Source organism: Magnusiomyces paraingens (assembly GCF_902498895.1).
Source record: "Magnusiomyces paraingens strain CBS 517.90 genome assembly, contig: contig2, whole genome shotgun sequence".
In the NCBI taxonomy this organism is placed as follows: Eukaryota; Fungi; Ascomycota; class Dipodascomycetes; order Dipodascales; family Dipodascaceae; genus Magnusiomyces; species Magnusiomyces paraingens.
The window spans coordinates 3,469,378-3,492,206 of NW_022474068.1; the positions used below are offsets into that span (position 1 = coordinate 3,469,378).

Genomic DNA, 22,829 nt, shown 5'->3' on the forward strand with positions numbered 1-22,829 from the left:
TAAGACTGAGTTTATCAATAGGTTATCATGAAAAATCATTTTTTTTTCTTTTTTTTCTTTTAAAGTTTCTCTTCAATTAAGCTTGAAAGGACCCATAAATGGACCCTTTTTTTTTTTTTTTAACAAATGACTTAATAAATATATTTTAAGGAAAAGTCAATTAAATCTAAAAGTACAATAAAAAAATTATTTAAAAATAAAGATGAAGATAATATTCTTTTTGAAAAGAGTTGTTTAACCATCCCTCAAATGGTATATGCAATAGACAGAGCAATGGCTACGGTTGGAGCAACCAGCGGTGTCACTACGTACATGTACAACAGCATGCGCGAGATAGCCGAGACTTCCTGACGCGAGACACCTGCAATTTCAGCAACAGCTGCAAGTGTAATGGCAGGAGGGCCCACAGGCACAATCATGAGAATAAAGTTGAGCATACGGTCTCTTGGCCAAAACTCAGCAGAAGTAAAGCGAATCATTGAAACAACAATTGCAATTGAAAGAATCGGGGCAACTGCAAATCGCACAAGAGAGATCCAGAAAATAGTAGACTTGCGTGGAGGGATTTCCGGGGTAGTGGTAAGTTTAGATCCTAAAGCGAAAAGCTGGAGAGCCGGGTAAAGCTCACCAATGTTTGTGACGGAAGGTGTAAAGGAAGTGGAAATGACAGAATATTGGAAAAAAAACCAGTGTAAAGACTTGGTCACACCAATAATGATGGCAGCAATAGCAGCAACAACAGCCGAGTTAAGGAACTGAGAAATAAACTTCCATGCTCGGTAAGTGCGAGTATCCTTTCCAGGCTTAAGACTTTCCAGTATATCGATGACAGATTGTGGCAAGATGCTATAAAAGCTGCGAGATTCCTCTTCTTCTGAAGATGAGTAAGACGAGGCATCGTAAGTGGGGTCTTCTGGAGCCACTGGTTCCGAAAAGGTAACAGTAGACTGGGATTGTTGTTGCTCTTGCTCTTGCTCTTGCTCTTGCTCTTGCTCTTGCTGTTGTTGCTCTTCCACAGGAATGGCAGAAAGAACTGGGGTTGTAGTGGAAGAGGCTGGGCGGGAAGGTCTGCGTGAAGAGGAAGGCTGAACAGTTGAGTCGTTTTCCGGGAGATATCTACTTAGAAGGGTACGGGTTTCATCGAAATCAATCGATTTGCGGGAAAGTTGTCTTGCTCGTTTATAAAAGTATTCATCTTCTTCGGAAGCGGTTGGTTGGTCCGAAGCAACAACGGTAGCAGGTGACGATCCTGATTCTTCTGATGATCCTGATGAGGATCCATAGTTTGCTTGGGTTGCAGCGGAACTGTCGTCACCAGCATATTTTGCAGAAAAGAGGGACGTTCGTTCCGAGAGTGCGGGCTTTGCGATTCCACGCTCGTCGCCAACCAAGGCCGAATTTTGTGAGATTGTTTGGGAAGTTGTTGAGCGGAGCATGACTGGGCCTAAAGCAAATCTTCCAAGGTTATGGATGATTGAGTGGAGAAGGACAAAAGCCTTTGCACGGACAATAGCTTGGGATACAGTCTCATCTTGGTGAAGCAGAGGGTTAAGGACTTTTGACTGAGAGATGGCAGCAAGTAGTAAAAGTGGCAGGGAGGTGACGTTATTGAAAACCATTCCAGGGAGAATGTAGACGGGTTGATTGAAGAGTCGTACAATGACGAGACCAATAGTATAGGTAGCACACATCATGATGATGGGGAGGGCGACAAGAGGCCAGCAGCTGATGAGGGTTTCGAGGGAGATGTGTGATCCCATTGTTGTGAGAAGAAGACATGGTAAAAAGAGGTTGACACAAAGTTTTGAAATGGCCTTTAAAGGATTAATGAGGTTAGATATTATTGTTTATATGAATTAAGGTTTTTATAGATAAGATGATGATTATATACTTACACGTTCGCCATTATTTGTGAGAAGACCAGTTTTATTTGAGATGTAGCCATAGAAGAGAACTAAAATGACTGAAACTGAGGACTCAGCGGCTGCGATAGCCGAAGAGATGACAGTTTGGAAGTCGATAGCGATAGTCATTTATTTATGTATGATGTATATTTGTAAATGGTTAAAGGTCTGGTGATGAGGAGGGAGGGGTAGGTGGGTAGATGAGAGATGATAATAGAAGAGAATACGATGGAGATTTTTTTTTTTTTATTTTTGATATTATTATTATTATTATTATTATTTTTAAATAATAATAATTTGGTCTAACAACCCAACAATCGTACTTAAATGAAAAAAAAAAAAAATTATATAAAAATAAATAAATAAAAAAAAGAGGATTTTCCCCACCATTTATATATCATTTTATTTAAAAAAAAAAAAAGTCTCGGAAGATTTATTTATAAAATTTCCAATTTGGTTACCTTTTGTGGCGGTCACGACGAATGGGTCCTATGTTGGGTATATTGTGGATGGAGTGGATATTATATTATTATTATATACTATCTCGATTGAAGTATATAGCAAAAAAAAAAAAAAAAAAAAAGACTTTGACTGATTACATAGACATAGGCAAGCCACAATTTTTTAGTTTTGGTAATAACAAAAATAAAAAAATTTAAAATAAAAGACCGGACCTTAAAATGGGCTCATCACAGTGGAAACAATCAAAAAAAAAAAAAAAAGCCAGTCAACCAACCAACCAGATTCCTTTTTTTTTTGTCGTATATATATAATTTTCTAAGAAATCTCAGATTGTGGCTTGTGGCGCAAGCTTTCTTTTTTTTTAAAATAAAAAAAAAGACAATCTCTGTGGCTTTTCATTTCCTTGTTGGTTGTCGGAATCTACTAGCATTCAAAAAATAAAAATTAAAGTCTTATTGATATCTATAGTTAGATATATAAATTTAAAATGCTATTGTGTATATACTATCCTATTGTGTAATTGTATATATACATACAAATATATAAAATACACTGTATATATCTATATCTATATAAACTTTGAAATCTATATTTTTTTCACGGGACTGCTTCTGGAAATTGCGTCATGACAGATGAGCCCAAATTGTAGAATAAAATAAAAAAAAAAAAAAAAAAAAGCCAAGGAAATTTATATATATATATATAAGTATGAAAATAAATTAAAATTAAAATTAAAATAAATACATAAATGAAAATAAAAGTTTTTAAGGGTTCCACTTAATCACGGACTTTGGTTGTGGAATTTCGTCTTTTTTTTTTTTTTTTTAAGTGGGAAGGAAATGGAATTCCTAGTAGACACAAATCCACATCGGCTCTTTGATATATATACAAACATATATATATATCTCAAAATGGATCTTTAGATATAAAACTTTTCCACACCATATTTACAAATATTTCGCTCTACAAACTCACAAAACTTATCCAGATGACTGGCCCCCCATCAAGATTATAATCTACTTATATATGTGTTACCATATAAATAAATGGCTACCCTCCCCCTAATTTGATGCTGCCGTGCACAAACACCAGCCACAGAAACAAATTCAGGTAGTATTTTTTTTTTTTTGTTAAAAGCCACAGCGGCGAGTTATCACCAAAAAAAAAAAAAAAAAAAAGAGGGTCTTAGATGTTAAAATGATCACATTCAATCAAACTCTTGATGGAAAATGTTGTTAGAAAAAAAAGAAAAAAAAGAAAAAAAAATTTTAAATAATCATATAAATAACCGATGGATAAAAACCTCTTCGTTTATGCAACAAAACAAGTTTAGCTTTAGTTATGTCGCTAAAGAGAGAAATGCGCAATCGATGAATCTAAGAATTCGATCGATTTTGAGTTTTTTTAGGTTGTTTGCTTGAGATATAAAAGAAGAAAAAAAGGGGGGGAATTGTTGTTGTTGAAAAAAAAAAAAAAAAAAAAAAAAAAAAGTAGATAAATCTCATCTTAAGGGTAAGGGTTGTTCGGATTAAGGTAAAGTCACGTGGATTTTAATTTTAAATTATGGTTCTTATTTAGGTTGTGTATATTATTTTCTAAATCTCCATCAAAAAAAGGCTTTTAATTTTTTTTTTTTCTTTTTCTTCATAAACACACAAATTCCCTCCAATTTTTTTTTTTTTTCCTTCCTTTTTTTTTTTTTTTTTACCTTGTCTACCCTCTCCATCCATTACCATATTTCACAACAGAATGGCTTCTGCAAACGGAACAGCCACTGCTAATGGAACTACCACTACCAATGGAGGAGGCCCTCAGGGTCAACCTCAAGGTATCAATAGTTCTTCATTAACAACATCCACAACTACAACCCAACCATCTTCAGCCAAACGTGACAAGAGACGCCAATCTATAGCTTCGCGTATTATTCAAATATCCAAGGTTTTTGAGCAGGACCGGGATTTACAGTACCGGGAAATGCTTCACGCGCTTCAAAGTACACTATCTTCGCTACACTCTGGGAAGAATGGCGAGTTTCTTGAACAACTGACAGATATAGAGGAGCTGAGGGACCAAGAGCTGATGCGGCTTAGCTTATGGGAATCATACCAGATTGAACAAACAGAGGCCGAGTACCAACGAGAAATTGCTTTGGCAAATGAGGAGTACAACCGGATGACTCAGATGGTCAAGGCCCGACTGATGGCGCGCCTGGAAAACCAGCGCAAGAGATTACGGGAGGAAAAGGCATATTTGGACATTACGAATGAAAACAACATGTTTTTAGCATTCAACAATGGAAGTGGAGGAGGTAGTGCGGCAGCAGCTGCTGCCATGGCATATGCAGGTGGAAATGGATCTTCACTTTATGCGCGTGAACAAGGGTATACCAGTGGAGGAGGAACGACACAACACGGGTATGGGTCAAATAGTGAAGCACCTGGAAATGGAAGACTTTCTGGGTATGGCAGTGGAGGAGGAGGAGGAGGAAGAAATGGAGACACGAGTACAGCTGGAGGAGGAGGAGGAGGAGGAGGAAACGGTGGTGGTGGTGGACCCAACTCACCGATGCCTTTTGGATTCCCAGGAGAGCGCCGAAGTCTACGGAGGCGTGAGCATGTGAATGCTTCTGCATTTGAAGAGATGAGTGGGTTTAGTGGAGGAGGAGGAGGAGGTGGTGGTAATGCCAGTGGGGGAGAGCGGACGGGGTATTCCAGTGCTGGCGGGGGTTCGAGCAAACGTCGCAAAGGTGGAGCTGCAACACGGAGTGGTGGAGTGAGTGGAGATGATCTTGGGTTTAGTGATCGAGATGCGTTAGATGGGTTTTTATTTTCGAGGGATCGGGATGGAAATATGAGTGGTGGAGGTGGTGGTAATGGCGGAACAGGAACTGACCGTGGAGGCGGGGCCGGGACCGATCGTGGGTACGGGTCTGGTGGGGCTGGCGGGGTGAGTGGAGTTGGTGATAACGGTGGAGTGAGTGGGGTTGGAGGAGGTGGTGGAGGTGGTGGTGGTGGTAATGGTAATGTTAATGGAAATAATAGTGTTGGAGGTAGAGGTCATGGGACCGGGTACGGACATCCTGGAAGTGGAGGGGGCCGATCGTCAAAGTCGTATCAACCGCCGGCGACGTTGAAGCCTGAGGATGCTCTGGACGATCTTGCACAGTTGCGAGCGGCGGTGACAATGCTTAAGCGGAAACGGGCCGGGTTATAGAGGGTTAGGGGTGAGTTAGGGGTGAGTTGAGGGTTAGGAGATTGAAAATAATTAGTCAGCGATTGTTATGAGTGTTAATAATAATAATAATAAATAATAAATAATAATAATGATAGTAATGATAGTAATGATAGTGGGTAATAGGTTACAGGTGTGTTACAAGCATCACGTGCAAATATTGTTGCTTAAAATATTACGTAATTTTTTTTTCCCTTTTTGTGAGGGGTCTCCTGTGTGGCTTTTCCATCTCTTTGTGTTGCTGCTGCTGGCTGCTACTGCCGCCGTTATTATTATTATTATTATTATTATTATTATTATTATTATTATTATTATTATTATTGTTGTTGTTGTTGTCGTCCTTTTGAGCTGAAATTGCCAGGTAAGCCAGTCGAGCAAGTTGGTTTCACCCTTTACTTGTTGCCATTCACGAAAATAAAAAATTAATATAATTAAATTAATAATAAAAATTAGTAATTAGTAATTAATAATTAAATTAATATATATAAAAAAAAAATTCTCTTTTTGGAAATTTTTTTTTTTTTTTTTTTTAGCACTAACTGACTGATAAACTTTTTGTCTAAAGCTGAGAATCTTAAATTTTTTTAATATTTTTTATATATAAATAAATAAATAAAAAAAAGACTTTGAAGCATTAAGAAAAAAAACTTTTTTTATTTTTATTTTTATTTTTATTTTTATTTTTATAGTTATTTTTATTGTTATAGTTATTTTAGGCTATCAAGTAAAAAAAAAAAAAAAAAAAAACTTCTTCACAAACGGTTTTTTTGTTGTTGTTTTTTTAATTTTTTTTTAATTTTTATTTTATTTTTTAAAAAAAAAACCTCCATTCCCAACCATCCTACCATCCCTCCATCCATCCAACCAACAAACAAACCAACCAAAAAAAGATCTTCCACCCTTAAAAGCCCTAATCTTCACCTTAAATTCCATCCACCCCCCCTCCATCTATATATTAATTTTTCACTTATTTTTCACTTATTTTTTATTTATTTTTTTTTCTTTGTCCTTGCTTATTCTCTATTGCTTCCTCTTCTTCTTCTTCTTTTTTTTTTTTTACAAATAAATAAATAATAATCCCCCCCCTCTCTTCACTTGTTCTTCATTCTTGTCCATGAAACTCCCCAAATTTTTAGCGTCTCGGATCATCCCTCCCGCAGACTCTGCTGGCCCACTTCTTCCAGCATCTCATAATCATAACCATAATCACAACCATAATCATAACTATAATGACCACCATAACCATAATCATAACCACCATCACAGCCATGATGATCATGATCTAATATCCCATAATGACCAAACATCTCTCGGGTCTTCAAACCTAATACCATCTACAGGTCTTCTGCTGCTGCAAGATTCATCCCTTAGATCAACTCCTGCTTCTTCTGCTGAGTTTTATCGTGGCTCTGAGTCTCTCCATCATAACTCTCATCATCACTCATCATTATCATCTCAGGCTATAAACAATAACAATAACAACAACAACAACACATCCCTTTCTTCACCACTCCACCCAAATAATTCTAATGGTCAAGTACTTGCACCACCAGCAATGTCAGCAAACTTATCAAACACAACATCAACAACTTTAGCAAACTCTACAGATGAAGATTATTACCCAGATTATGAGGACTATGATGACAATATCTCTACTTCCTCGGCATCCTCAGGAACAGTGGCCTCCTCACCTCCAATCAATAAAAAGGTCTCTAAGAAATCTCCTGCCTCAGCCTCTGTACGCTCAAACAAAAATGCAAAACATGTCCCTGGTGCTGGTGATGGTATTCCCTCAAACAAAACCTTGATGAATCAACAATCTCCCTATGACTCCCCCTTTCTATCTGAAAAGGCTGCTGCTGCCTTTGCAACTTATTCTCTTCCTCCTGTGAATGACCACCATCTTTCAAACACTTTTGCTACTTCAATCCCCTCTAATGCAACATCTTCTTCTTCATTATTATCATCTTCATCACCATCATCAACTATACCAAGAGCCATCGCTGCCTTTATCGGAACTTCCATAATCAAAGCTCGTACCTTGGCACAAAATACATTAACCCTCGCAACTTCACCTGCCCTCGTCCGTTCACGTCTTCATGCTGCTGCTCGCTCAACCGCCCGCACCGCTTCTTACCTGGCACGCGCACGCTTTATGATTAAAACAAACATCACAGTCCCTCTCTGGCTTGTGGCTCTTGCTGTTCTACTGCTCTCCTTTTTCTCTCTCCTTGGCCTCCTCACCGCCATCTTTGGCAGCGCCGCCGCCGTTCTCCCAGCTGCCGTTAGCGTCGGCGGGCTCCGACCCCCAGCCATTCGTGAAATCAATGGGAAAATCGACGCCCCCTTTGTTCTTGGATGCATGGAACCCGAAGTTAATGAGCCCCGTGCAAATGCGGTACTGGTTGTTCTTGCCCGTAACAAGGAGTACCCAGGTGTCATAGACTCGATGCGTTCACTTGAGCGTCACTTTAATCGCTGGTTCCACTACCCATATGTATTTTTGAACGATGAACCCTTTAACTCAACTTTTATGGAAGCTGTCAAAAACGTGACCGACTCGGAAGTAAAGTTTGGTGTGATTGATAAGGACGTTTGGAACTTCCCTGGATGGGCACCTGAAGAAGACGTCAAGGAGGCTATCCAACAGCAAGGTGATCGCGCAATCATGTACGGCGGTATGGCGTCGTACCACCGCATGTGTCGGTTCTACTCGGGGGCCTTTTTCAACCACCCACTCTTGGCAGACTATGAATGGTACTGGCGTGTTGAGCCTGATGTCAAGTATTTTTGCGATATTACCTACGACCCGTTCAAGTATATGGAAAAGCATAAGAAGGTTTATGGGTTTACGATTGTTATTAAGGAACTAGTTGAAACTGTGCCAAACTTGTTTCGTCATACATATGGGTTTAAGAAACAACACAATGTCACTTCCAAGGGCATGTGGGAATTATTTTTGAAAAAACATGGTCCAGATACGATTGACGAAGCACTTGGGAACTCTGGAACTGTACAGAAAAATAAAGAACGTGAAAGATTGGAGCAACTTAAAAAGGATAAAAAACGACTCCAAGATTTGCAAGATTCACTCCCAGATGAAGCACTCTTGGGTGACCCTGCTGCACATAATGTGCTGCGAGCCGGCCAAGAACTGTTGCATGAAGATGACAATACACAGCGGCTGGATGTGGGCAACTATGACTATTTTGCGCATACTGTACCGCCGTATAGCATCAATGGAGAGACATACAACATGTGTCATTTTTGGTCAAACTTTGAGATTGCACGTCTTGATTTTTTCCGGTCCAAGGAATATCAAGCGTACTTTGAAACACTGGATAAGTCTGGTGGGTTTTGGACAGAGCGATGGGGCGATGCTCCTGTACATTCACTTGCTGCTGGGTTATTTTTAAGTCCTAGTCAAGTACACTACTTCCGTGACATTGGATACCGCCACACTACTATTCAACATTGTCCGGCCAATGCTCCGGAAAGACAACTTCCTCATAAGCCTTATATTCGTGACCCTACAGACAGAAGGGAAATAGAAGACGATGATTATTGGGCTAATGCGGATCCGGAGGTTACTAATGGTGTTGGCTGCAGATGTAGATGTGATACAGATGTGGTTGAAGTTGAAGGGAAAGATGGCTCGTGCTTGGGTGAGTGGGTCGACCTTATGGGTGGATGGGTTTAGTTGGTGGGTATTATTGCTACTACTACTACTACTACGAGAAGTAAAGAAAAAAAAAAGAAACAAGAAAAAAAAAAGAAAAAGAAAGAAAGAAAAAAAAAGATTTAAAAAAAACTTCATGTTTCCTTTTTTAATAGATAGATTTTTGTTCACACCTTGTAATCATAAATTAATTCCTTGTATGTAAAAAAATTACAAAAAAAAAAAAAACAATAATAATAATGATAACAATATGATAATAATAATGATAATAACTATAATAATAATAACACTAATAATAATAATAATAAAACAAAAACTAGTATACAAATGTTTAATTTTTTTTTCTTTTTTTCTCTTTCTTTCTTTCTTTCTTTCTTTCTTTCTTCTTCCATTACTTGGCAGAAACAGGCTCAATGGCATGGGCTGTGGCAGCAGCAACTTCCGCAGATGTCGAATGCTTTACACGAATGTGCCGCGTCAACGCGTCGGTTCGCGAAAACGTCTTCGACCCGGGACCACACATGGGACATGTATAAGTCTTGCGTACTGCCGCATGAATAGTATCCTGGTGTCGCACCAAGTCATAAGGTCGCGAAAACACTTTGTTGCAAGGCCGGCCATTGCTCGTAGTTAGCTCACACCGGTGTGGTCCGTTATTAGCCACAGCACCCCGGCGTTTCCCACCACGCAATGAGTTAGAAGAAGAACCAGAAGAACCAGAAGAAGAAGAAGAAGAAGAAGAGGAAGAGGAGGAGGAGAAGGAGGAAGCAGTTTGGTGTAAAGGTGAAGAAGGAGAAGTTTGGGGTGAAGACAAGTTCAAACCAAAACTCATCGACGACAATGGCTCCTCACTCTTAAAGGCCGGGGGACGGCCACGTGCACCATAAACCTGAGGAAATTCTTCAAGTGTTCCAGAAAATGATGGTGGGCTATTATAATTAGCCAGCATGGGTGCATGAGAACTAAATCCACCTACAGGCGAGGATGAAGGAGAATTCATCATCATGGCTGTTGGTTGCGAAGCACTGCGCACATGCTTTCTATAGTTGGTTGCCTCCTTTGACTTGGATGCAAGAGATATGCTAATATCGTCGGCCGCAGAAACTGTCTTCTTCTTACGAGCCGCAGGGGTGACAGGGGTGGTGGGTTCAAAGGCAGCCCCCAAAAAGACAGTACCAGTCGACTCAGGGGTGGTGGTAGTAAAAGTAGACTGGGGCTGGGTGTAGGTGTTGTTGATAGGGGGCTCCACCTCAGCTGACAACATCATACCGTTATTGTCGTGGTTAGATAGCGTCAAAGAAGGATGCAAGGGATTTGTTATTATTGTTGAAGGTCTAGTAGGATTTTTAGTGCTTATTGATGATGCTGGTGTTGTTCTTGTTGGGGTAAAATGAGTCAACTCCGAAAACCCATTTCCTGAAATTGCACCATCAGTACCTTCACTAGTGTGGACAAAGCCACTAGACATGGGTGGCTGGCCTGCAGCCATAAACTCGGCATTTCCGCCATGCTTTGTCTCGTCGTACAAGTCATCATCGTCGTCATCATCCTCCTCCGAAGATGAAAACAACGACTCTTCAAATACATCGTCGTCGTCATCATCGTCATCGTCTTCAAACTCATCATACATCAAGTCAAAATTAAAAGGAGCATTGTTAGATGAGGGTCCAGCAAAAAAGCTAGGTTCCGTAAGGGAGTAAGGATCGACAGAATCATGGGGCCAAAATGAATCAAGAGAATGGTCAACAGGTTTCACCAAGTTTTGAGCGCATGTCATGGGGAGAATATTAGTTGGGCCAGCAAAAATAGGGAAAGATCTTCTAGGCTGTTGTTGTTGTGATTGTTGCTGTGGTTGTTGTTGTTGTTGTTGCTCATGGTGAATTTGCGGCAAAGATTGCTGGCTAAAACTTGATGTTACATTGCTATTGTTATTCATCATGTAATTAGAGTTATCAAATGCACATGAAGAATAATCAACATTAAAGTTATTTGGCGAGGTATATGGATCATCCTCATCATCACTATTATCATCCATCAAGTCTTCCATAAGAGCATCTTCATCAGGATGGTTCATGTGGATAGCACGAGTTCTGATAGGGGTCTGAGTCAGAGATAATGGAGAAGAGTGGTTGTGTTGAGGGGTAGGTAGACTGCCAAAGGGTGGATGATTGTCCATATTAAAATATTGAGAGTCAAAACCAGATGATGAGGTTTGGAGCAGGGCTGGGCTTGCTGTGCGCAGAGTGCCGGTTCTAGGGCTTGCGTTTCCAGCAAGGCTAGGAGAATTCAGAGAAAAGGAAGAAGAGGATGAAGGAGGATATGTGGAAAAGTCATTACCGGAAGATGAAGATGACGAGGAAGATGATTGGGGTCTAGAATAAGAGTAATCAGTAGGACCAGTTGGGTGTAGCTGGAGGAGAGATGGATTTACGCATTCTGGAAGGTCTGAGTATGAATTCCTAGCAGGAGTGTATGGAGCCGAAGATGAATCATAAAGTAGACCAGATAGTTGAGCAAAATAAGGCGAAGCTGATGAAGAAGAAGAAGAAGTAGAAGAAGTTTGGGTTGATTGTTTTTGGGATGCTGAGGTAGATAGCATGGTTTGGGATAATTCTATGAGGGGTTTCTGAGTTGGCTTTTTGTTTTATTGTCAGAGAATATTTTGCAGATTTTCGGTTGTAATTTTTTATATATAGGATGCAGATAATCTATATATATATATATGTATAAATGTAAAAAAAAAAAAAAAAGGGTTTGCGATATTTCTTTATTTAAAAAAAAAAAAAAAGTTAATGGGAAAGGAAAGAGTAGAAAAGGGATTTCATAAAAAAAAAAACTTAGTGGGATGTCCAAGATATTTATAATTTCTCAAACTGGGCTGAGCGTAGAAGTGTGTAGAAGGGGAAATTTTCATTATTAATGGCCTGAAACTTAAACAATTTCCTATTTTGGAACACTAGTGCGGCTCACCTCACACACACAAATACATCATTAGTCATTGCCGCGCGTACATTCAAAATTAGTTTGTCTAGTGGGAAGTTTTGAGTGCAAGCGCAACTCGGAGCTCCGGGTAACCGCGGCTCTGGCTTAAGATGGACGTCATGTGAACGGGGCTTTGCGACGGATGAAGAAGAAATAAAATGACGGAGAAGGAGGAGGGGGATGGAAGAGGAGGAAGAGGAGGGTCCCGAATGTGAGAATAGAGGAGGGGCATTTAAGAGAGGTTAACAAGTTATCATTGTCCGAAGATGGAATGAACCAAAGTCGCTTATTTTGGACTATATATATATAATAGTCACTTTTTTTTTTTTTTTTTTTTTTTTTTTTTTTGTCTCAAGACCGAAACTTCAATAGTAACAGCCAAGGTAGTAGAAAGAAGAGCTTTTAATGTTAGAATTGCTTCTTTGATATTGATATTGATGATGATATTGATGATGATGTTTTTGTTTATGATGTCTCATGTGGCTCGACGAGGGACAATGCGGTGCCGCCCATATTTTGATTATTAAAATCAAGCAAACTAGTCCAACAACAAAAAAATGCACCAAAACACACACACACAAACAGAAGAAAGCCCAAACTTAAGTCCAAGCTTTAACCCAAAGGATGTAGTCATAAATAGTCACGATACGATATACAAAGTGGGTATTTTTACGCGGGAATTTACAATCAAAACTATTGATCGGAGAAAGCGGAGGAAGAAAAATATACAAGAAAATAAAAAAAAAAAAAAAAAGAGGGGACTGAGCGATCAATAAATTGTAATTAATACCAATGTTTTATTATTGAATAACAACATCACAACCCGATTTTCATTTAAATAGGCTTTTTATTTTTTTATTTGGTTTCAATTATTGTTATTGCTTCATAAATGAAAAAAAAAATTATATTAAATATCAGATTTTACTCTTGCTTGCTTTTTTTTTTTTTTTTTTTTGTTTGTTTGTTAATATAAACAAATATATATATTACGGGAAAATTATATAGCCCAACAAAAAAAAAACCCCGCTGGTCGTATAGGTCTCGGCTTGTGTTTATATTACTACTATCCCTGTTCTCTTAATTTCATACACCATATAAAAACAAAACAGTATTCCTCTTATATATATATATATATAGCTTTAGTATTGCACCATTCACACCCGGATCATTGCGCGCACGCGTGCGAGCGCCTTTAAAAAAAAAGATAAATAAGCCAAACAAAGACAGAACAACAAAAAAACCCACCAAAATCATAATCATAATAATCACCATTACCATCGTAATAAACCAGCTCCAACTTTCATGCTGATAACGGAGAGTTCTAAATTGGGCCTGCCTTTCTTAACTCGCATTATTCCTAACCAGGATTCCACAAAGGTAGTGTATCGATTATCATTATTATTATTATCATTATTTAGTAAGAATAGGGTGATATTTTTAGTAGGTTTTATATATAGTTGATATCAGTAGTATGGAAACAAAGATATTAGAATATACTTTTTTTTATACTATATACACGCTATGAATTATTGATTATTTTACCCGAGATTTTCACATTCATGATTGAAACTCTTTAATTTATTAAGTATTATATACCAATATTTAAATATTGTAATCATCATAAAGTATTCTTCGGCATTCTACACATAAACTTTTTTTTTTTTTTCAAGTATTTCCGATTATTGAAAAAAATTTTTTTTTTTTCTTGTTAAAACTTACAAATGATTTCTTTGTAATCATCAATTTCATCAATCAATCAATCAATCAATTAATTCCATAAGAAGCCTCGTTTTTTTTTTTTTTTTTTTTTTTTTGATAATTGTTAACCAGCTGCTCATGTGACTGTATCCCCGTTTGGTTAACTCCGCTGCGCATCTTTACCTTTTGTTGCAACGCAAACGTCACAACGGTTGCCCCATGCAACCACACTTTGTTAAAAATTATAAAAAAAAAAGCAACAGCAACAGCAATAGCAATAGCAACAGTTTTATGTTACAAAATTTATTACATTACATATAAAAACACATATATTACAACAATTTAGGTTCCTCTTCTATATAATAATAATAATATTAAAATATATCTTGTAACAAATGAAACAAATGTAACAATTAATATCTTTCTCATACATTCTCTTCTTTCAACCTTCCCCTAATTAAAACCTCCTTTAAGAAAATTTGGCTGGAAAAATCCAACGTTTTTATTTTTATTTTTATTTTTATTTTTTTATTTTTTTATTTTTTTATTTTATTTTATTTTTTTATTTTATTTTATTTTTTATTTTTATTTTTTTTTTGCTATTCTTAAAACTGAACCCACCAAATCTAAAACACATAAACATTCATTTTCAACCATGCCTATATCCAAATTATTATTTCCCTAAAACTTTTGTTTGATTATAGATATAGATATATATATATATGTATATCTAAATATATACATGTTTAAAATATTTTTTCTTAAAACAAATAATAATAGTAAAAAAAAAATTAACTAATTAATTAATTTTAGCAGCAACAATTACTTCAAAAAAGAAACACTACACAGCAAAACTGCTGAAACGCTCGGCAGCAGGGTTGCCAGCAGCAAATGTCAGAACTGATAATACTACTTCTAATGATAATTCTGCATTTGCCTCTGCTCCCACTTCTACTTCTGCTGATAACGATTCCCACTCCTATCATAATTCCCGCTATCACCATCCTTCGGACTCTTCCGAAACTGCAATGGTTTTAGCTTCTTCATCTCTAACCTCTAAATCATCCTTCTCCCCGCCTTCTGCTCCTTTCTCATCTATTAACTTCCATGCTTTCAGCCAACAACAGATTCACCCAGAGTATCCTCAGCGTTACTTTCTTAAAAACTTCCCCCTGGCACCAACTTTTGCCGAGTTCCACACCTCATACTCCCAACGCGACATTGAAAAATTTCTTTCCACACTCAATGAAAACCTTCGACTCCCCAAAACAGGCATGATCAGCCGACCAACTTTTTTAAGCCCAACCACTAGACTCAATTCACGCTCAACTTATTATAACTTTAAAGGGTTTTATCGTAAATGTATGGATGCATATGGAAGAGGCCTTCACTTCCTTTCGAAATTACACTACCCTTATCTCATCGAACTCGTCGAAGCTTATGACATTGTTCCTAGACTCCTGGCACCTAAAGGAATAACTCTTATTCCAACCAACTTACGTATTACTGTGGAGCTTTTCATTTTTATTAGAACAAACATTGCCCGTGCAATTGACGAAACGTCTATCCCTATGGTTCATCGATTTGTTCAATCCGCATCTCCAGCTGATCTTCTCTATCGTTTTGTACCCTTCTTTTTACCCCTTTTCAAAACTGAATTCCCCCGAGAACCTGCCTTTTACAATGCATACTTGCGTGAACTTAATCTTCTTAATTACCTCCAACCAGATTATGTTGACCCTATTGATCCTGCAGTATTATCTTGCAGACATTTAACAGGAAACAACTTATTTTCCATCACTAATAACTTAAAAGATCTATTCAAAAGTTACAATAATGATTTTTTCAATCTTGAACCTTTACTTCTTTTGATTGATAGCTGGCTTCCTGAAAAAATACCAATTGATCATCACACTATTTCTGAATCTAATATTTTCTTTAAAATTAAAAATTCTACCACTAAGGCATTTGAATCACTACAACAAGGAACACTGGAGTTTGAGCAGTTGCTTTATATTCTTGAAACCTGGGTTCAACTATTGGGAACAACTAAAAAAACAGGTTATCAAATTAACCCTACCTGTGCATACTCAAAACTTCCCATCGATTCCAAAAATCAAAACAACCCTTTTGGTCCTGAAAAAGACATTTCATTTGTCTCAAGAAATCCCACTTTTAGCTTTTTTGCAGCTTCTAACTCAGACTCACAGTACTTAACACGAATCCTTCCAAAAGTTTACAAACCTAAATCTAAACGCAAACAACGGTCATCGAAAAGAACCAAACATCACGAGGAACAGCAAAATAGACACCATGAAGGTTCCCAAGATGTCTATCGTGATCATAACGACCATGATTACGACCAAAATTATCAAAATTATCAAAATTATCAAAATTATCAAAATTATCAAAATGACAGAGATTACAGTTCGGGAAATGAATATTACAATGAGGATTAATTTTGAAAAAAAAAAAAAAAAAAAGACAATATAAACGATATATATATAATATAAATAATAACATATTATTGAAGAATAAAAGTAGATAATATGTATTAATATTAACATATATACATATTTATTAAATAATTATTATTAAAATTTAATGTCTTTGAAATAATAGTAAAAGACAAAATAAAATAAAGATGTTTAAACATGACAATTTAAACCTTTAAGACGTCAGCTTTTGAAGTGACACATTTAAATACTCCTTTCATTACGTTTATTTAGTTAAATCAGAAAAGAAATGACGTGTGCTATTGAAAAATAAAATAGAATAAAATAAACAGTTTTTAGTTCTTTAAATGTTTAATTATAATTTAACTTATTATTTTATTAAGATTAATAATTTGATAAGAAAAAAAACGTCTAAGGGGGGATCCACAAGATGTGAGTAAGTATTCTGTGAAATATGGTGGCATACACTGTAAAATTCATCACATCACGTCATTTTGTATCAATAGGTTCTGGTTACTAAAATAATTTTCTAATAACTATTTCTAGAATCATATTTATCTTGCCCAGTTTTATTTTTCACTTAAACCATTTTTCAATCAATTGATTAAAAAACATACCAATGTTTTCTATCGAACTTATTATTAAATTACGGTATTATCTTTCTTATCAAAAAGAACCAGTAAATTTTTTTTTACCAATGTCCAGAGAGAGAGAGAGAGAGAGAGAGAGAGAGGCTTTACACTTATCAATTTCTTATCAGTATTAAATAAAGGAAAAAAAACAACAACGATAAGAAATTATATAAGAGAATAAATGTACTATTTTTTTTTTTTTTTTTTTTTGAATATAACAATAAGAAAAAAAAAAAAACCGAAATACTTTCATTCATTCATTCATTCATTCAATCAATCTTATCTTATCTTATTCTAATACCAAATAAGAACTGGTACATTTTTTATCACTTAAACAACATAATTTAAGATGCCTAGTGAAATTTCAAGCTAGTTTCTTCTTTATTTACCCACTATTTACGAAAAAAAAAAAAAAAAACAAAGACTTAAGTTTACATACTATTTATTAATCACCTCCTTATTTCTTAAAAGTCCAGATTTAGTAATATCAATCAAATTCAAGCGCTGTAAATCATAATTATAATTATCTATCCAAGAAGACATACGAAGCAATATTAATTAGTCATTTATAAACCTATAACATCTCATTAAATCAAGCCCAAGTTGGAATTTTTTTTTTTTTCAAAAATTAGAAGAATAAAAGCACCATTTTTTTTTATGATTGCTTGGAAATTTGGGTTTTTGAAAAAAAAAAAAAAAAAAAAAGAGTTCCTTTTGCTATTTTTTCCCCTGGTTTTAATAGACAGGTGTGTTTAATATTGAAAAATTAAAGATTAAACTATATCATTCAAAAAAAGATATTGTGTTTTGGTTGTCGTCACTGACCTCATATTCATTATATATTTAGATTTGGGTAAAACAGGATTTATCAATCTTAATGATTTCAATTTTTTCGAGTTTAAAATTGGACGCCAAACAATTGAATAATTACCCTTTAAATTTACTTCTAATAATTTGTAAATCCATGTTTTTAAATATACAGAAGAAAGTTGTGTAAAAAAAATGATACTCCAAATTGTTGTGAGATAACTTATTTCATCAAAAAAACATTTCAAGAAAAGTTAAGTTAAAATAAATAAAGTATTTTGGGTAAATGATTGTTAACATAAGAATTAAAGAACTAGGAAAGTTGAAAATTTTCAATTGAAACAAATGTATTTTTCAGTGATCAATAAAAGAATCTATATTACTATTATTTTTTTTCTTTTCCCAATGTCCAAATATCTAAAGATAATCAACATTCATCTAGGGTATTACAAAAGTATTTTAAATAGGTAGAAGAGCTAATCAATAGCAGTAAATGATTCTGATAAAATCTATTCTATAAAAAATCAATAACCAAATAACTTGCTAAATGAAGTAACGAATTCTGTGCAGAAAAAAAAAAAAAAAAAAAAAAAAAAAAAAAAACAGTATAGTTTTTGCACCTAGAAAAAAAAACCATATAAAATCAAAACGAAAACTCATTTTTAAAAAAAATAAACTTATGATTTTTAATTATAAATTATTGTTACTGGAATAGTCTTCAATTTAAGAAACCATTCTATAAACGTTATCTATTTCTTCAAAGGTCATACAAATATGAAACTCCAATATATGGCTTTTTATAAAGATTTACCAAATCTAAAAATCAATCAACGTACAAGTTTTGTTCACATTATTGTTATCCTAGGAAAACCAGAATCCTGAGAAAAAAAAAAAAAGAAACTCTATATATAACTTTTAAACAAGGAATATCCCCATTAAAAGTAATAGTAATAATATTCTATAACTCTTTTATTTAATTTGCGTTTTTTTGCGGTTTTTAATAAACCATTTCTTTAAATATTTTCTGTAAGGTATTAATTGAAGAAGTGGAAGTATCTGGAAGAAACATAAGTTGAATCAAATTTTTTAAGCATAATCTTTAAAGATATCAGTACAAGATTTAATAGATTTATGTGCTCGCTGTAGATTATATTTACAGCTTATTTATTTATTTTTCTTTTTTGTTGAATGATTTAACAAAAAAAGAACATCTAGTAAAAAGAAAAATAGCATTTTTAACGTAATTGTTTAAAATATTTTTATCAGTTCACCATAGCCTTATTATTGTTCTATGATATTCAGGCTTTTTGGTATTTTCCCTCACAAATTTATTAGTGACAGCGATAAAGGTCAACGACTGATAAAAACTCGATGATAAAAAAAACCAATGATAAAACTTGATGATAGAATGATGGGATCTCATGTAAAAAAAAAAGTTATTAACAACTGCAATGGTAGTATCGATATTAAACTCTGGTATTATTCAAATCCATTGGCTTATAATGCACAAGGGGGGTTACTTAAAATAAGGTAAACGATTGGTTGACGACTGTGATAAATAATTCATAATAAAGTTATTATTAATATAATAACTTGCTTTTTGTTTTCTGTAATTGTTTTCAGTATCATATTTTTTTATTTCATGTTATATTTGAAATAAATGGTCATCCTAAAAAGTACCGCTTTTATTAAAAACTTCAATGAATTTGAATGTATTAAACATATTGAATTTATATCGATCTTTGGTATGAGATAAACTTTTTTTAACACTAGTATGTGATTTAAAAACAGATATTTATTCATAATCAGTAATCCTTTTTTTTTTAAAGTAAATGGAAATTATTGTCAGGTTAACACTAATTCATGAAACCTTTAAAAAGTTTCACCAATTTAATAATTCACTCTTTGTTACAAGTATTGTTACAAACGCGATTAGAAAATTTAAAAAAAAAAAAAAATTTGTTATAACTAATCAGTATATAGGCATAATCAATTCCAATAACAACTAACTTTGACGAAAAAAAAAAAAAAAAAGGAACGCGTTTATTTTTATTTATTTATTTAATTGCTTAAAAATATATTTTCAAAAATGAAAAGAATAGTAGTTTTTGTATAATGTCAGACTCCTTACCGTACGACTACCCTCAGCGGTATTTTTTTCGACACTTTTCACTTGCTAAAGGATTTGATGAGTTTTTGTCCATATATTCAGCGACTCAAGTGGGGAAGTACTTGCGGATTTATTCAAGCCCTTTAAAAGTGCCATATGGATGCGTGGTACGGCCATACGACATGGAGAAAAGGTTCTACCTCACTAATAAATCAAAGCAGCATGAATTTCATGAGTTTTGTCAAGAGATTCAGACCTTATATGGTAGTGCTCTAAAGTTTTTATCTACAATTAACTATGCTTATCTTTTGGATCTGGCAGAGTTGGTGGACATTATTTCCCGCATGTATTCTAAGCCTAAGCATAATTATATGGTTCCATTACCAATGAAGCTTGTTGTTTTCCTATTATTTTCTATTCGGCATGCAATCTACACACATATTGATGAAAAAAGTTTACCGTCTGTGTATAGATTTGTTTTAAATGCTTCACCTTCAGATTTACTTTATCGATTCCAGTTTCATTTTGAAGAGTTGTTTACGACTCCGGCACCACGGCTTGGTAGTGTTTATATTGAATTAGTACGTGAGCTGCGGTTAATATCTTTATTTGATCGGGAAGCCAACTTTAAAAATATTTACCTACGACGGTTGGCTGGAACTATTATAGCAGATGTGACTGGAAATCTACGGGCCTTGGTTGAAGAAAAATTTGTGATAAATTTACTTGATTTTGAAGGGTTAGTGTTGCTATTAGATGAATGGGTCAAGGTCTCGGTTAATAAAGAGAGCAATATGTCTAAACATTCTACGGTAATGACATCAATTAAGAGCCAAACACAAGATATAGTGAATGCAAGCATTACGGGCAATTTGAAAATATCTGATGTGTTAAAAGTTTTAAATCTATGGGCAGAAATGCTTGGGACAACCCTTGGGATGGGTTACATGGACATGGCTAAATCAGCACATTATCGATTGCCTACGACAGTATTTAAAAACATGAATGAATTATTTGTTCCCAAAACACAACCAGCACTGCCTGTGACAACACAACGATCGTATGGGTTTGATACTCGAGATTCGCAGTATTGTTATGGTTATCCAGAGCTTGTTTATAGCCGCAATTCCATATCTGCATTACCAGAAATGTGTTTTGATAAGCCCGGGTTTAAAACTGGTGTGTCAAAGACAGATTACAAGAAGCCACATCCGGCAACTGATTGGAGGCATGAAGATCGACATTATGTCGGGACTTCATTGCGAAATCGGTCACGAAGTCGGTCACGAAGTCGGTCACGAAGTCCTCAATAATCATAACATGGAATTATTTTGATGATTTTTTGATTTGTTTAGATCAAAAGTTTGTTGTTGTTGTTGGGGTGGTGGTGGTGATTTGTAAATTCACAAAGTAATAATAAAGTGATTGGTGTTTGTATGAAATTTTTCATTGAAAATCCACCAATAAAAGTTTTATTTTTTTATTTTTTATTTATTTTTTTTTTCTTCTTCTTCTTTGTGGGTTCTTTCTTTCTTCTTACCAAATGCATTTTAGTTTTGATATACCTTTGAGATAGTTATACCATGAACAATAATAATGATAATAATAATAATAATAAATACCCCATGAGATGGAAGTTTTCAATTTCAGAATTTGCAAAATGAATTAAAAAAAAAAAAAAAAACTTACAAAATGACAAATTTGGCACGCGGACAAATTTTTTTTTTTATCCCCCCCCTAAAGAAAGGTCCCTGGCAAAAAAAAAAAAAAAAAAAAAAAAAAAAACTATAACTACAACAAAAAAAAACGGACCAGATTGTTATATGTGTGTAATGTGTAGGAAATCTAATGGGTTAGGGTTTTTAATTTTTTTTTAATTTTTTTTTCCTCTCCACTATTTTAAAGTTGGTTGCAGCCCCACACCAGTTTGTCAATCAGTCAGTCAATTATTTTTTCTAAACCTCCACAACCAATCGCAGTACCCATGACACACACATGTTTATGATACCCAATATTTAGGCACCACAGATCTATCTATTCAATAGAAGACTTTTTTCTTTTTTTTTCTTTGGCAAAACACGCCCAATGAGGACGGAAATCCACCACGTGCTTGCCTTTTCCAGCAAGCAGCCCCCAGAAACGTGCGTGATGTTGACCCGATTTTGAGTATAGAAAACCCAGATTAAAGTAAGAAAGAAAGAAAGAAAGAAAGATTTTTTTTTTTTTTTTCAATCTCCCGAAATGTGCGTATACCGAAATGTTAAGCTATTCTTCTATTAGATAGACTGTGTTATGTGAGTAAAAATAAAAATAAAAATAAAAATAAATAAATAAATCACCATCTTTGGAGAGGGAAAAAAAAAAGCCCTCCGTCATTGATTAATTATCCCCCTTGAAAATATGATATCTCCCATTATAATCTTCAATCGGTCCACGCGACTTGTTGCTGAATTCAACAACAAGACTTATCCTTGTTATCCCCCCCTCTCTCTCTCTCTCCACACAAGACCCACGTTGCAATGCTCGCGTGCTCAAATGAACCTCTCATAAGCTCATTGAAATGCCTGGGCCCACTTGTCGTTTTGGTTGGCCCACACGCGTGGCCGGTGCTCAGTCCACGCTCTCTTTCGGCGGGATCGAGAACCTATCGGTTATCCCCATTGGCACCACGCGCCCGCGTGCCAACCTCTGGTATAAATATTCTTCAAATTCCCGCGCATGGGTGCCTGAATTTCTCAATTTTTTTTTAATTTTTTTTTTTAATTTTTTTTTATTTATTTATTATTTATTATTATTATTATTTTTTTTTTTGCATACTCCGCCTAGGTTTTTTTTTTTTTTTTATTCAACTTTTTTTTTTTCTGGTTA

At 35.1% G+C, this 22,829-nt stretch overlaps 6 protein-coding genes across 6 annotated transcripts; 4 read left to right on the plus strand and 2 right to left on the minus strand.

Annotated features, from left to right (window-relative positions):
* Positions 1-245: 245 nt before the first annotated feature.
* SAPINGB_P002833 (uncharacterized protein) lies at positions 246-2,033 on the minus strand (the record flags this gene model as incomplete). Its single annotated transcript, XM_031997551.1, has 2 exons — positions 246-1,814; positions 1,896-2,033. The coding sequence occupies 2 exons, from the start codon at positions 2,031-2,033 to the stop codon at positions 246-248; spliced, it is 1,707 nt and encodes a 568-aa protein (XP_031853442.1).
* A 2,082-nt stretch (positions 2,034-4,115) lies between these two features.
* On the plus strand, positions 4,116-5,579 carry SAPINGB_P002834 (uncharacterized protein; the record flags this gene model as incomplete). Its single annotated transcript, XM_031997552.1, has 1 exon — positions 4,116-5,579. The coding sequence occupies one exon, from the start codon at positions 4,116-4,118 to the stop codon at positions 5,577-5,579; it is 1,464 nt and encodes a 487-aa protein (XP_031853443.1).
* A 1,132-nt stretch (positions 5,580-6,711) lies between these two features.
* Positions 6,712-9,297, plus strand: SAPINGB_P002835 (uncharacterized protein; the record flags this gene model as incomplete). Its single annotated transcript, XM_031997553.1, has 1 exon — positions 6,712-9,297. The coding sequence occupies one exon, from the start codon at positions 6,712-6,714 to the stop codon at positions 9,295-9,297; it is 2,586 nt and encodes an 861-aa protein (XP_031853444.1).
* Positions 9,298-9,667: 370 nt separating this feature from the next.
* Positions 9,668-11,875, minus strand: SAPINGB_P002836 (uncharacterized protein; the record flags this gene model as incomplete). The annotated part of the gene is made up of 1 exon (XM_031997554.1): positions 9,668-11,875. One exon carries the CDS (start codon positions 11,873-11,875, stop codon positions 9,668-9,670), a length of 2,208 nt encoding a protein of 735 aa, XP_031853445.1.
* Positions 11,876-14,984: 3,109 nt separating this feature from the next.
* Positions 14,985-16,415, plus strand: SAPINGB_P002837 (uncharacterized protein; the record flags this gene model as incomplete). Its single annotated transcript, XM_031997555.1, has 1 exon — positions 14,985-16,415. One exon carries the CDS (start codon positions 14,985-14,987, stop codon positions 16,413-16,415), a length of 1,431 nt encoding a protein of 476 aa, XP_031853446.1.
* A 3,551-nt stretch (positions 16,416-19,966) lies between these two features.
* SAPINGB_P002838 (uncharacterized protein) lies at positions 19,967-21,274 on the plus strand (the record flags this gene model as incomplete). Its single annotated transcript, XM_031997556.1, has 1 exon — positions 19,967-21,274. One exon carries the CDS (start codon positions 19,967-19,969, stop codon positions 21,272-21,274), a length of 1,308 nt encoding a protein of 435 aa, XP_031853447.1.
* Between the last annotated feature and the right edge of the window lie 1,555 nt (positions 21,275-22,829).